This window comes from Canis aureus, chromosome 31, assembly GCF_053574225.1.
Source record: "Canis aureus isolate CA01 chromosome 31, VMU_Caureus_v.1.0, whole genome shotgun sequence".
In the NCBI taxonomy this organism is placed as follows: domain Eukaryota; kingdom Metazoa; phylum Chordata; class Mammalia; order Carnivora; family Canidae; genus Canis; species Canis aureus.
Window position 1 is genome coordinate 5,008,096 of NC_135641.1, and position 14,298 is coordinate 5,022,393.

Consider the following 14,298-nt stretch of genomic DNA (forward strand, 5'->3'; position numbering starts at 1 on the left):
CAGTCCATCCCCCAGCTCCCTATAAGCGGGGGTACCGTATCTGCAGGGGATTGAAAGTGTCAATAAAAACCAACAAAGAGTCCGTCTATGGTTTTATCATCACCCTGCTCTCTGTGTGTCACAGCCATGAGCACTGCCTGGGCCTTGGGTCTAATCCTAACCCAAGGATTAGGTGCAAGGATTAGGTGGCACTTCCTTCCACAGGTGAGGAAACGGAGACATGGATGCTCAGAGGAGGGACTCACCCAGGTCTGAATGCAGAGCCTGTGCCTTTGACAACCCCCCAGATTGCTCAGCTCCGGGGGCTCCTGCAAACGGGCTTTCAGACACTGGTCCACACGATAGTCTCCTTGCCAACCTCAAAAACCACTTCCAGGGGACTTTCCTTCTTGGTATTCTGCACTATTAACATAGGATCTTTCAGAAGTCTTTTAGAAACGAGTGAAGAGATGTCAAACAATCGCTTGAAATATTCTAACTATGGCCAGACTTGGAAAATGCACACATGTACATTTTACAGTCTTTGGGAACAATTACCTGAAATGATCTGGAAGTGCAGTTTCCAATCTGACTGCAGGACTTAACAGCGCAGTTAAAGAGCTGTCCGTATACTCGATGGGACATATTTGAAAGCTAAGTTATCACAATTCCTGCATGGACCAGAGACAGAGAATTGGCCCACTTCAGAAGAGTTTTGTGGCAACAGAAGTACGTTTGACACAAACGTCCACTCTTCATCCTTTGCAACTCCGGACCTCCACATCGCCTAGGCACAGCCTGGCAACCTACCAGGGAGGACGGGGACACCAAGGAGCCCTCCACACACGGGTATCAAACCACTCGGAGATTCCAGATGCTGGGCCCGAGTTCCAATACCAGTCACATCACTGACTTGGTACACCACCTCTGAGCTGCAGGCTGGAGAGCATCACCGCGTTATGGACAAATGATGGGGGAGTGAAGTACGAATGAGAAGTGTCCTGATGAGGGAAACAATTAGGATGCTATCAACACCAATAAAAATACATCAGTATCAGCTAACACACCCTAACAGTAATTGTAGGGGGAGCAGGGGGCGAGCTATGGGAACTCTCAGTATCATCTTAACAATTTTTCTGTAAATCTAAAACTTATCTAAAAAATAAAGTTGAAAAGTGTATGTGTTCAGGGGTGCCTGGGTGGTGGCTCAGTTAGTTAGGTGGCCAACTCTTGATGTGGGCTGAGGTCATGATCTCAGGGTCCTGGGCTCAGCAGGGAGTCTACTTGAGGATTTCTCTCCTCCTTCTGCCTCCCCCCACCCCCACCGCAACTTGCACTCGCTCTCTGTCTCTAATGAACGGACAAATCTTTTTTTAAAAAGTGTATATGCTTATACAGTTGACCCTTGAACATGTTGTAACTGTACAGTCCATATATATGTGGATTTTTTGATGATTATAGTATTGCAAATATACTTTCCTTATGATTTTATTAATATTTTTTCTCTAGCTTACTCTACTGTAAGAATACAGTACATTTTACACACACACACACACACACACACACACACACACACACACACACGGAATACGTTAATTGGCTACTTACGTGATCAGTAAGGCTTCCAGTCAGCAGTAGGCTATTAGATAAGCTTTGGGGGGAGTCAAAAGTTCAACATGGATTTCTGAAACTCCTGGCTGGCTCAATTGGTAGAACATGAGACTCTTGATCTTGTGGTTTTGGGTCTGGGCCGCAGGTTGGGTGTAGAGATCAATTTAAAAATCTTAAAAAAAAAATCTTTAAAAAAAATCATATGTGGACTTTCCACTGCATGGGGGCAGGGGAGGGAGGTCAGTCAGTCTCCCTAATCCCCATGTTGTTCAAGGGTCAGCTATATGTGTGTGTGTATATAATACACATACATATAGCAGACTAAAAAAGAACAAAAAACAATAGACAACTTTCACCTGTGGATAATCCTTGGGCATTCCCACAATTCTCTCATCTAGACCTTCCCTCCAATGAGGCTGGCTTCTGGGCCCCTCGGTAAAGCCCCCACAGGCACAGAGAAAGCTCTCCTTGTGAAGCTCAGCTATTAGCATCAGGCTCCGGCCATGAAGGTTCTGCATACTTTGCCTACAAAGGATCTCTGACTCTCAGAGGCTCAATTTGGGGTGACTCTTCTGGGGGTGATGGCTTTATGGAGACCTGGCCTTCCCAACCCTACAGAGCCTCCCCGAGGAAGCATGCTCTGTATCTCTGGGGAGCACGATGGGGCCTCGGTGCTAAAAGAAGCTAACAGAGCATCACACTTTATGCTGCGCGCACACACATTTTCTTAAGAGCTAGATCCTTCTTTCTTATTGTCACCACAGCCATAAAGTCGCTTACCTCTCATATTTGATCAGTGGATCGATAGGTTACACTGCCTCCCAGCACTAAGCATTTTGTTTCTGAAAGCTTTTCTACCTCTTTATCAACAGATAAGGCTGAGACAATAATCGTCCCAAATGACAAGTGCATTTTTTTTAATTTTCAGAGACACTACACAACATAAACTTAGCCCCATTGCTCATTTTATACTTGGAGAAAATGAGCCCACATGACAATTCTTGGGCTTTCCCTGTGCCCCAAGGCTGGGCTGGTGGAGCCAGGGTCAGCATGCAGTGTTTCTGTAAACAGAGCCCATCCCGAATCCTTCTGCCACAGAAGATAATAGATTTCCATGTGCTAGTAAGCATACTGGTCATAAAAGCAGACTTTGGAGTCCCTGGCCTGTGCCCAGCAGCAGCCCTATCACAAGGATGGTGGGGAAAGAAGGCGCAAAGGGGAAGTGACTTGCCCGAGTCAGTCAGGAGAGCTGGGATTGTTCAAACCGCAAATGTCCAGGCCAGGGTTCCTCTTGCAAGGGGAAATGTAGTCCTTAAATTTCTACTCAAGGGGAGGTGGTGTCAGGAAACTGTTTCAGAGCCTGAAGAAAGCAGACTTCTGCCTTCAGCTGGCCTGCCACCCTATCCCCCAAAGACATCTCTCTTTGGCCCAGTTCCTCCTCTGAGAGGTGGGCCCAAATTCCTGTGAGGAAGATTAAAGGAGACACTAGAAGGGCTGGACCAGGACCAGAGTGGGGGTGGGGTGGTTTCCTCCTTTCTGGAGAAGTAAATTAAAGTTGCATAAGTGCTAGGATTCAGGAAATACTGCAGGGCAGATCAAACCTTCCTTTCTCTACAGATCCTTAGCTGCTAGGGTCTGGGACCAACAGAAGATGGTCAAAGGCTATATTTAGATAGAATCCAGGGGAAAAGATGGGTTTTCTTGATCTCAGAAAATACAGGAGAGGAGAAGAACCAAGTATTTCAAGGAATGATTACTTCTATTCTATTTGTTTTGTTTAAAAAAACAACAGACTGGGGATCCCTGGGTGGCGCAGCGGTTTGGCGCCTGCCTTTGGCCCAGGGCGCGATCCTGGAGACCCGGGATCGAATCCCACGTCGGGCTCCCGGTGCGTGGAGCCTGCTTCTCCCTCTGCCTGTGTCTCTGCCTCTCTCTCTCTCTCTCTCTGTGACTATCATAAATAAATAAATAAAAATTAAAAAAAAAAAAAAACAGACTGGAAGTCTGCATATAGAAAACTTTCAAGGTATTTTATACTAATGTAACAAAAAAAGAATGATGGGCCAGTACATCTACAATCTGTATTAAAATCCCTAGCATCCTGGGGCGCCTGGATGGCTCAGTCAGTTAAACATCTGCCTTTGGCTCAGGTCATGATCCCGGGGTCCTGGGATGACCCTCAAGTCAGGCTCCCTGCTCAGCGGGGAGTCTGCTTCTCCCTCTGCTGCTCCCCCTGCCCCCACTACTGCTCATGCTCTCTCAATTTTCAAATAAATAAATAAAATCCTTAATGGAAAAAAACAAAACAAACAAGTGTCCTGAATCATTTAAAAGGCCCACAAGTTCCCAGTGATCATCTTTTCATCCACAAAGGGAAAGCACAGGACACAAGCCTGTCACCCCGCTCCCTAAAACACACACAGGTGAGACAGAGCTGAAATACGCTACAACATGATAAAACTCACAACACTAAGAGCAGAAGTGGAAAAGTCTGTACAGCACATATCTCAGTACAGTGGAATAGGGACTACTGACTGCTATCTGTGTGCGTTAGCATTTTACCAAAGAAATAATCCTGGGGAAGGAGAAGAGGGGAAGGTTCCAGGCAGGGAGTCTGCATATGAGCACCCGCTGGGAGCCAGGCAATTGTCTACATGGTGTCATCACAGCTACCTGGGGAAGGCAGGCGTTAGGTATCATTTTATAGCTAGAGACACTGAGACTTGCGGAGAAGGAGGAACCTGCCCATAATCAGAAAAGCAGTGAAGGCATTAGTAAATTTAAGAAGTGTCTATAATAAGAGCAATTTGATATCTTGTAAGCACACGTCAACCTAAAGGAAATCTTTGATAGTAAACATCAGGCCAAAATTGTCCACTACTAATTTATGTACAAAGACAAAACACCACACCTTGTATCAAAATAATGAACCTATTGTGAAATGGCAGCCTGTGGTATAGAAGCGAGGATCTATTAACTGCGGCAAATCAGAAATTTTGGGCACGCTAAAAATATGGAAGCATTCTGTATGTTCACATGCTGCACAGAGAGTATTCATAAAAGAAGACAATGAGTTTGGTAGGGACCAGGGAACCAGAGAAAAGGCCTGATTATCTTCTGCAAATCTTGCCCCAATGGAAAGTCTCCTGCTTTCCTAAATGCCACCCTTCTTTATCCTGGAAGACAAGATAATTGCATGGCACATATAAAAAGCTGTTGACAGAAACGGCTTCATGGAGAAGACTGTCACAATACATCACATCTTTAGAAGGTGATTTGAATCTTAGAGAATAGGCAGACAGAAAAGAAGGCAGTCTAAGCACTCACAGGATACCTGCCCATGGGAAGATGCTATGCCACAGATTTACTAATCACATTCAAGAAATCTGTGCTCTCGAAATGGCTTCTTCCTTGAACCACAGTTTTCTGGGCTTTACTTTTACCAGCTACTGTAATCATAGTTTTTTAAAATCTAAAAAGGAACGTTAACTTGAATATCTACTTATAAGGTAAAAGAGAAAATGCCATCAAAGAGCATCTCCCTTTCCAACAGTTGTGTGCAGAAAGCTTCAAGGGGAAAGCTCGAATTTCTTCTCTAAAGCCCCTGCATGAAAATGCAACACGGTTGCCAATGCCACACCCTATAGATTCACCAGCACCTGCTCATGCAATAGGAAATAGCTACTCACAATCACTGTACAAAATAAAGTAGGGTTAGGTCTTCAGATTAGTAGAGAAGAGGTTCTCAGCTCTGCAACACTGCATGCAAAACTGATCCGAGTGCTTCCTGATGTAGCTACAGCAGCGCTGGAGATAAAGCCCCACACCAGCGGCTCCTGCAATGAAGTCTCGCATCCTGCAGAAGCTAGGCCAGGCTGCCCAACTGGCTCACACCAAAGTTAACCCGACTTGTTCTCAGGTTCCTCCTTCCCAGAACACCACAATTGTTCTACATAATAAATCTATATTTAGTACATTTTAAATGAATTCAACCATAAGACTTTCACCACTTCCTTCTTGTATCTGTTATTTCATCATATGCCACAACTCATTGTTTTGAAGAGACTATAAGAAAAGTATATCAAATAAATTGCTAATTCTAGATCTCAAATTTAGAACTGATTTTAGAAAGGACCCTTCAAATTGCAACCCTAAGAAACAAACTAACCAACTTTAAAGAACGGCGAAAAGCAATTTTCTTCTCCTTCAACCCCCAAATGTGTTTTACTTTTGTGAATATGTTTCAGAAAATGGAACAAGGCTCTTATGTACCTCTGCTCCCATACTTAAGAGGCCTCCAAAGGCCATCCTGTCCAAAAAATAACATAAATTTAAAATAGAAACTTAGATCTCTGCCATAAGCACTCCTATTGTGATTCATTTTGACAGACAGCAGTCAAGGACAGGGAAAAGGTAGGGAAGGTCACTGCCTCATTCACCTGTGCTGAAGCCACAGGGAGGCTGTGTTCCTTTCCAAGAGCCAAAGCACTCCCACAAAGGAAGCTACAAACAGGAGGCGCAATCTTGCATCGATACCAGGGCCATTTGTCCAGACCAAAGGTGCTGCACAAGATCTTAATAAAGCCAGACTCCTTATGGAGCTGTCTTGTGGCCAAGACCTCTTCTGGCTTAACATACAAGTAAAACGGTGCTGCTCAGCCTTTTTGGCTAACATCAAGTGTAAAATATGAGTGAAACACAACCTTTATGAAACGAGGCAGAGGGCCCAGGAGAAGTCCACCCTATGTCTTCAGGTCTTATGCACCCTCCCATCACTGTATTAGTGGCTGGTTTTCCTCCCACAGGGGGTCCGTCTATCTTCGCAACCTGATGGTGTACTCTGAGGCAGAGCTAAGTGCATCTAGAACGAGCTTGATGTGGTTCATGGGGCGTTCTCTGCATCTGTAATGTCTCCATGCACACAGGCGAGAGCTCCCCTACCAACTCCTTGGAGCCTAGCACCTAATAGGTGGTCACTACATATTTGTGGACGGGAAAGATGAGAGATTTTTCACTCCACAATGAGGGGATTATGGAATTGGCCGGATGACAGTCCACGGTCAACTACAACAGACTGCTGAACACCTCCTCTGAGCCATGGCAGGTGTGGCACTTGCTGTGTGCCAAGTGACTGGAGACGAGGAAAGCTGTACTGTGGGAGGCAGCGGGCCATGAGAGGCACTTTATGTGGCACAACAGCCTTCTGCAGCCAACAGGTAGCTCAGAAACAGAAGAATCAGATGACATTCTTCAAGAGAGGGGAAGGCCTATATATACGTAGGGATGGAAAGAAAAGAACTAAGAGAGGGAGAAACTGAAGATGCCAGGAATAGAGGTCATAACTGGAGGACCAAGGGAGGGCCAGGGGGTGGAGACACATGTGGGGGTGTGGCCACATTTAGGGCGGAGCTTGGTAGCCTCCAGCCTCACAGGCCACTTGTGGTCTGATGCCCCCCATGACGGCTTCTAAGATCTTCCTGTCACCAAGGGGAATTTTACTAACCGCTGGCCTTTGCTGAGACATCAACAGCTGCCAGGGAAAGCCCTCTAACAGATGGCTATGCTTACTCAGAAGGACTCGGTCTGGCCTACTGCCTGCCCATCCTGTGTCATCTACCCTCCCAGGGCCCATCAGAATGCATCAGCACGTGGCTGGTATCCGAAAACCAGAGAGAGGGAAAGTGGGTGCAGATGTTTGCAAAGTGAACAAAGTGTTTTGTATTCAAGGCTTCTTTTGATGCACAGCTCAGATCTGGGGTTAAGCACTTTGGGTATAAGGGGAAAAGGGCTGAGCACCCCTTAGAGAATCCTAGAGTCAAAAAGCAGAGGTAAGAAAGGACTGGGACTCAGCTGGATAGGTAGAGGCAGGAGCAAACAAGCATCTGCCTTTCTCTGAACCAGGGGTGAAGAGCAGACCACACACAGATCAGGGTGCTGCATTAACCCACAGGTTGCCCTAGAAACCTGTGAGCAGAAATGTTTCCTGCAAAGAAAGTCTTCCCACTCTTGCTGCCCTCTGGGAACCTGTGTTGACAGCTTTGATGGCTGGCTTAGACCAGAGAAAATAAGATTACCATGAAAAGATAGGGCATTAGCCATAAAAGAGATTTCCTTAATTCAGAAGGGAAGGAACCATAGGAACTAGAGGGAGACAGGTTGATGGGGTGCTGGACACAAGAGGACACTCAGTAGACCATTCTCCTCCCTATTGGAGCAAGCTCAGGAAGGCGTGGGAAGGGGTGAGGGGCAGCCCAGCCTATGTCATGGCTGACCATGCTACTCGAGGGGGCAACCTCTATCTCCAGAGCCTGATTGTTTGCAGCTCTGCCTCCTACTTTATTTGGAGCCTGAAGTCTTTGCTCATATGACACAAATTTCATATCCATCCCCAAACCGCATCGGCCACAGCAGTAGCTTATCACATGGAAAAACTGACGGTCAGATAAGAGCACCTTTTTCACATTGTTTCTATGAAAGAAAGACAAAATTATTTTCCAACAGGCATGAAGTAGGGACACCACACATAACACAGGCAAGAAAAATGCTCCAAAGATGCATTGGGATAAGGGTTGGGATAAGGCTGCTGAACACACAATCTTTTCCTGCTCCTTGAGAGCAAGAAAGCAGAAAGTCCGGGATTGTGAGTTTTCCTTTGTATGTGAAGACATGTAGAGAAGATATTTTCACTGAATAAGACTGAATAAGATTTAAATGCAGGCTGTTTTGTCATTCCCTAACTCTGTCCCAGATTCGATTTCCCAAACCTGTGTGCACCGGAACCCTCTGTTGTGCAAAACCCACCACATACACCTACAGTTTAGTCCTGCCTATGTTGACTTACAGATAAGAACCACATTGGTGGATATGTACTGACACTCCCCCTTTTATAAGGGAAGAACCTCTTGATTTCTAATGTTTTATATTTTCCAGCTTATTTGCTTAATGTTAATATTCCTAAATCAGTTTTATTTTTGTTAGTATCTGCCTGGTGGATCTTAATCTAGTAAGCCATATAGTTTCACCCTTCCTGGGTATTTATGTTTTAATTGTGCCCTCTGAAAGTAATAGCATGATTTTTAAGAGATAATCAGAGAATCTTTAGTCTCTTCACCAGTAAAATCTATTTTGCATTTACTGTAATTACTGATACTTACAAGCAAATTACTACACCTTATTCTGTGATTTCTGTCATTATTTTTGTTTTTCTTGTTTCTCTTGCTTCTACTAACAATTCCACGATTTGTTACTTGCCCAGTTTTCTGTATTTCTTTTCCTGCTATGCTTACAAGGAAGCGACACTTCTATCCCTAGACTGTAAGTGGTCACTCTAAAGTGTTAAGGTGCACCTGAGTTTACAAGTGTCAGGTAAGCATACCTCCTCCTCCTCAGAACCCACTTCCATCTCCCATGGACTTTAGTGTCATCCTGTTTTTACCTCCAAATCCACTGCCTATGGTTTAAATGGTTAATCCTTGAATTTACAGATATATTTACCAATTTCTGTGCTCTTTCTTGATCCCAGTCCTTTCTTCTCATACTTGCCTTTTTATTAACCAATTTTTATTAACTAATTCAAATGAATTAGTTTATCAAATGATAAATATCAGCTCATCACTTAAATATGCCAGGCACTGTTCTAGGTGTCAGTGATAGAGAAGCAAAAAAAAAAAAAAAGAAAGAAAAGAAAAAAAAAAACATGTCACTGTGCTTGCAGCATTCATATTACAGGGGGGGGCTTCCGTTCATCTTACTTCTTGCTTTGGGGCACCTGGTGCAGTCGGTGGAGTGTCCTACTCTTGTTTTCAGCTAAGGTCATGATCTCAGGGTCACAAGCCTGACCTGTAGGGCTCCACGCTTAGTAGGGAGTCTGCTTGGGATTCTTCTCCCTCTGCCCCTTCCCCAACTCACATGCACGTGCACTTTCTCTTTCTCTGAAATCTTTTAAAAAAATAAACTACATGCTTTAGTTCTTCTGGTAAGTATCTGAGTAGTAAACTCTGTCTCGATCTACATTTTATCCTCATCACTGAACAACAGTTCAGCTGGAGCTGCAATTCCAGGTTCAGAGGTAATTTACCTTCAGATTACTCTACCAGCTTCCAGAATTTGGTTCCTGGTGGGCTGTCTTTTTTTTTTTTTCATCCCTAAAGGTTTATTTTTTTATTTGCGAGAGAGAGAGAGAGAGAGAGAGACAGAGGCAGGGAAGGGCAGAGGGAGAGAGTGAGTCCCAAGCAGACTCGCCACTGAGCTCATAGCCCGACGTGGGGGTCGACCTCATGACCCAAGATCAGGACCTGAGCTGAAACCAAGAGTCTGATGCTCAACTGACTACACCACTCCAGTGCCCCAAGAAGTCAGCTGTCTTTCTAATAGGCCTTCTCATGGGTTGTTTTGTCATTTCTCTTCTTGTTTTTAGGACTTTGTCTTTTGATGGTCCTCAGGTTTTACCACAATGTATTTGGATGCATCCTAACCAGACAACTTGTTTTTAAAGTAACTTTTCCCCTACCTTCCTTATAATTTCCACATACTATGGAATAGATACATGCACACACAACACTGTGTTACTGTAATTTCTCCCTGCTTCACTCCACTTTCTTTCAAAACACAAAACAAAAAGCACATTTACCAAATAATATGTTTAGAAAAGACCTGGTCTGATCATTACATGGGTGCTTTATATGATGCTGCCACATACTTACCTGAGTTCCTCTCTATAAGAATTTACTGTGCCTACTTTCCAGATAAGAAAGTTAATCTTAGAAATGACAAGACTTTTCCAAATGACACAGCTAGTGAACATTATAGCCAATGCACCAACTCCACAACTCCCGTGCCCTAAACACACTATGCACCCTGCATCCTGTTTCTAAGCACACACATTTAAAAGAACTAGAAAGGGACAAGAGAGGCTGGCCCATCATTACAGAAATGCAAGAAGAACCATTATTGTCTGATTATAAGTTGAAATCTCACAAATTAGTCAACAGGCATGGGTATAGTAAATAAGGCAAAACATCCAGGGCAATTTTTTTTTTTTTTTTTTTTTTTGGTATCAAGAACACCTTATTTTATGACACAGCCAACAGAAGAAATCATCTGTCTGCGCAAGCAAGGACAACCTCACTCTCAAATCTGAGCATTACCTCCTCTGAATCACCTTTAAACACATCTAGCCAAGGATCACTCATCTCAGATGTGGTTAAAATTAATTCAAAACCAACCACATGGGTATTGATGGGAGAAAATAGTGAAAGCCACGGTTTTACCTGTGCTACTTCTTCAAAATCTTCATGACGTTTCTGCAAAGCTCTGGCCCGGTGAAGAGATTTCCCCACACCTGTATGTTTGCTCAGAAATGCTTCTCCATGGTTCTCAATCCAGTCCAGCACCTACAATAAAATATGGGTTTATGTGTCATAAAAACATTGTTCTTCCTTGTTGAAAGGCTAGGGCTGCCCACTGATACATTTTGTTGTCAAAACTGTAACAAACAAGAAGGAAAGAAAAAAACTGGAAGCAACTGGACACTAATCTACACATCTGATCAGCCTCCCCAGTGTGCGTTTCAAGAGCTCCTACTGGAAAAGTGTTAAGTCTCTCTCTGTATAAACATTACCTGCAATAATGATTAAGTCTCACCTCACTTTATGAACAACAGAGCATCCAAAACTGAGTGGGTTTTGGATAAGATAGTGGTTACCAAGCCACAGACAACCCATTAACTAAACATTTTTATAAAGCTCAAAACTTCACAACTCAAGCAATTCCAGTTTAACTAAGAGTTAATGCTTTTGTCTCCTCTTTAGAACAAGCTGAAAACATAAATAAAACCTAAGAAAACAAAACATTTAAATGCCTCTGTCCTGGTCTTTGAGGATAATTTATTCTGCAAACTATGATGCTGTTGTGAAAGCTAAACATTCTATGAATTTAATTACTTAAAAGTTCTCATAAGTTGACATCCACCACATAAAAAAAGGGAGTAAAAACTAGTCAGTGTGGTCTATTGTTTCTAAGTTCAGAGTTGATACCAAATAGTTCACTGGCTCTCATACTTGAGAAACCACAAAAAACCGAAAACATCCAGCAAAATGTTTACACGACCATCAAATGTATACTTTGCCTCTTTCTGATGGGGAAAAGATAACCAGCAAAAAAGTCAGTGATATCTTTCTCTAAAAACTAAAACTTTAGGTACAAAGTATTTAAATATTTGAATACATTTGTTAATGTACTGCTGAAGGCCACCTCTCATGTTTAGCATTTAGTAACTATGGTAACCGTGCTTATGGATTGAAAAAATCTTGGAGGGAAGAACCAACTAGGGCACTAGAGCAAGGACAGCCAGGCAGGACAAGAGTCTAGAGGAAAACCTGGAAGCAGACTCCTCACAGCAGTCCACTAATGGCAAAATTAAAGGGGCCTTAACTTGGGATTCATTGCTATGAAAAGGATCCCTTGCCCACTGTTACCTGCACTAGAGACAGATCAGCTGTGGAAAAAGAGAAAAAGAGAAAAAGAGAAAAAGAGAAAGAGAAAGAGAAAGAGAAAGAGAAAGAGAAAGAGAGAGAGAGAGAGAAAGAAAGAAGAAAGAAGAAAGAAAGAGAAAGAAAAAAGAAAAAAGAAAAACAGAAAAACAGAAAGAAAAAGAAAAAGGAGAAAGAAGAAAATAAGAAAAAAGAGAAAGAGAAGAAGAAAAAGGAAAAAAAAAAAGAAAAAGAAGAAAAAGAAAAAGAGGCAGCTGTTAAGAGCCAGTTGTCCAGGGACAGCTAGACTTGTCATCCATTGCTCCAAACCAGTGACCTTCAGAAGCTAAAGGTCTGACCGAGGACCCTTTCTGCAGAGGGTTTAGTAGTAAATGTAAATAAAATAGCTTGCAAACCTGAATAAATTGCTGGTGGTCCTCTTACAGACCCTGCAGAATTAGCAGAAGTTCGGGAGGGGCAGGGGCACAGAGATTAAGCCTTGCAGCAGGTGCTCAACCAGAGTCACACATCCACCTTATTACTAGAACTTATTTCTGAACCTCCTTTGCCAACACCACCAATCCATGAGTCATTTCACTCCCAGTCCTCCTGAAGGCTCTCGTGTCCACCCTCCATCCCTAGCCCCTGCTATATACCCAGGGTCTAGCTGCGTATTCCTGGACGAGTTCTTCATCCCTCCTGGACTGCACCTTCCTAGGTGCTCAGTGATTGTGACGGTTATGAGATCTATGCTAAACCCGTTAATACCAGCATGATGGATATACAATGTGTGTACCGTCCCCATCCATAAATCATAGCCTGTGCCAGACTTCCATCTAATTTTGAGCTCTTTGGTGGCACAAGCTATAATTATCCATTGCTTTTCAGTTTAATTTTCTTAAGTACTCTATACACCCAACGTGGAGCTCAAACTCATGACCCCAGGATCAAGAATCACACGTTCCTCTGACTGAGCCAGCCAGGTGCCCCATTCATTGCTTTTTAATTAATGTGCTTAGTATATTATTCCCTTTATTGAGATGGGGGGTGGGGTGGGAAATGTGTTTTCACTACCATTAGTAAATAGTGCTACATTCATGCCAGACGTCAAGGCACACATAAAGCTGCTGAGTTGTTTACATGAGTCTCTTAATTCATATTATAAAACACAGATCCTGTTCCACTCCTAAGAAATGTCCACTGACAACTTCAAGAAGTTGCAACCTCAAAAGATGGATACAGTTAAATGGAATGTGCCTCTGGGCGTGAGGCCAATACCATAGGAGACAAGGATCAACCATTTTACACTTGAAAAGAACTTGAAAAGACTCTATGCTACAGTCTACCTGCCTATCAGATCTCTATGAATAGCTAAGTGGCTTTTCTTTTTAACTATAATGTATTCTGTATTTCCTCAACTTTACTGTTAAAGGAAAAATTGGTAAGCAGCAAACCTAGTAATCACTGTTAATTCAAAACAGACTTGAAATAAGGACACAATTTCAAAAAGTAAAAGGTGAACAAACATTATTTGGTAGAAAGGGCTGAGGAAACAAAATACACTATTTTTAAAATAATAAAAATTTGGTTTTTAAGCCTAAGAAAAAGTCAAGAAGCATACGTTGAGGGCAGCCCCTGTGGAGCAGCAGTTTAGCGCCACCTGCAGCCCAGGGCGTGATTCTGGAGACCCAGGATCCAGTCCCGCATCGGGCTCCCTGCATGGGGCCTGCTTCTCCCTCTGCCTGTGTCTCTGCCTGCCTCTCTCTCTCTCTCTCTCTCTGAATGAATAAATAAATAAATCTTAAAAAAAAAAAAGAAGCATATGTTGGAAATTAAAGCTATTATGAGCCAACAACTCAGAGTTACAATTTTTCTTTTATTAGTGGTTCCTTTGGACAGAATTGTAAATACCAAGTGAGAATAAATTTCTAGCAACCGTGAAATTAATTCAAAGAAAATGTACAAACTGCAAAGTGCTTTAAAAAAAATGTACATTTTTAAATTCAAATTCAAATTCAATTCAAAGAAAATGTACAAACTCCAAGCGCTTTAAAAAAAAAAACAGTGGTAGACAATTATGAAATCCAGCTCATATTTAAAACCAAATTCCCCATGAGGCTTTTGCTTCTTTTACAAGTCTGTGAACACTTCCCAGATTGCCAAGGAATCCTGAATCAATGTAGGTGTCCAAAGAGCATTTCAAAGACAGCTTGGGGGGGGTGGGGGGGTCGGACCTTGC

General features: G+C 43.0%; 1 protein-coding gene across 6 annotated transcripts in view; it reads right to left on the minus strand.

The window, feature by feature from the left end:
• Positions 1–14,298, minus strand: part of TRIO (trio Rho guanine nucleotide exchange factor) — a 354,258-nt gene that overhangs the window by 164,363 nt on the left and 175,597 nt on the right. For all 6 annotated transcript variants that reach the window (XM_077879549.1, XM_077879552.1, XM_077879550.1 and 3 more), the window contains exon 10: positions 10,860–10,982. In XM_077879549.1, the coding sequence (XP_077735675.1) occupies positions 10,860–10,982 (123 nt within the window). The remainder of the gene's footprint in view (positions 1–10,859; positions 10,983–14,298) is intronic.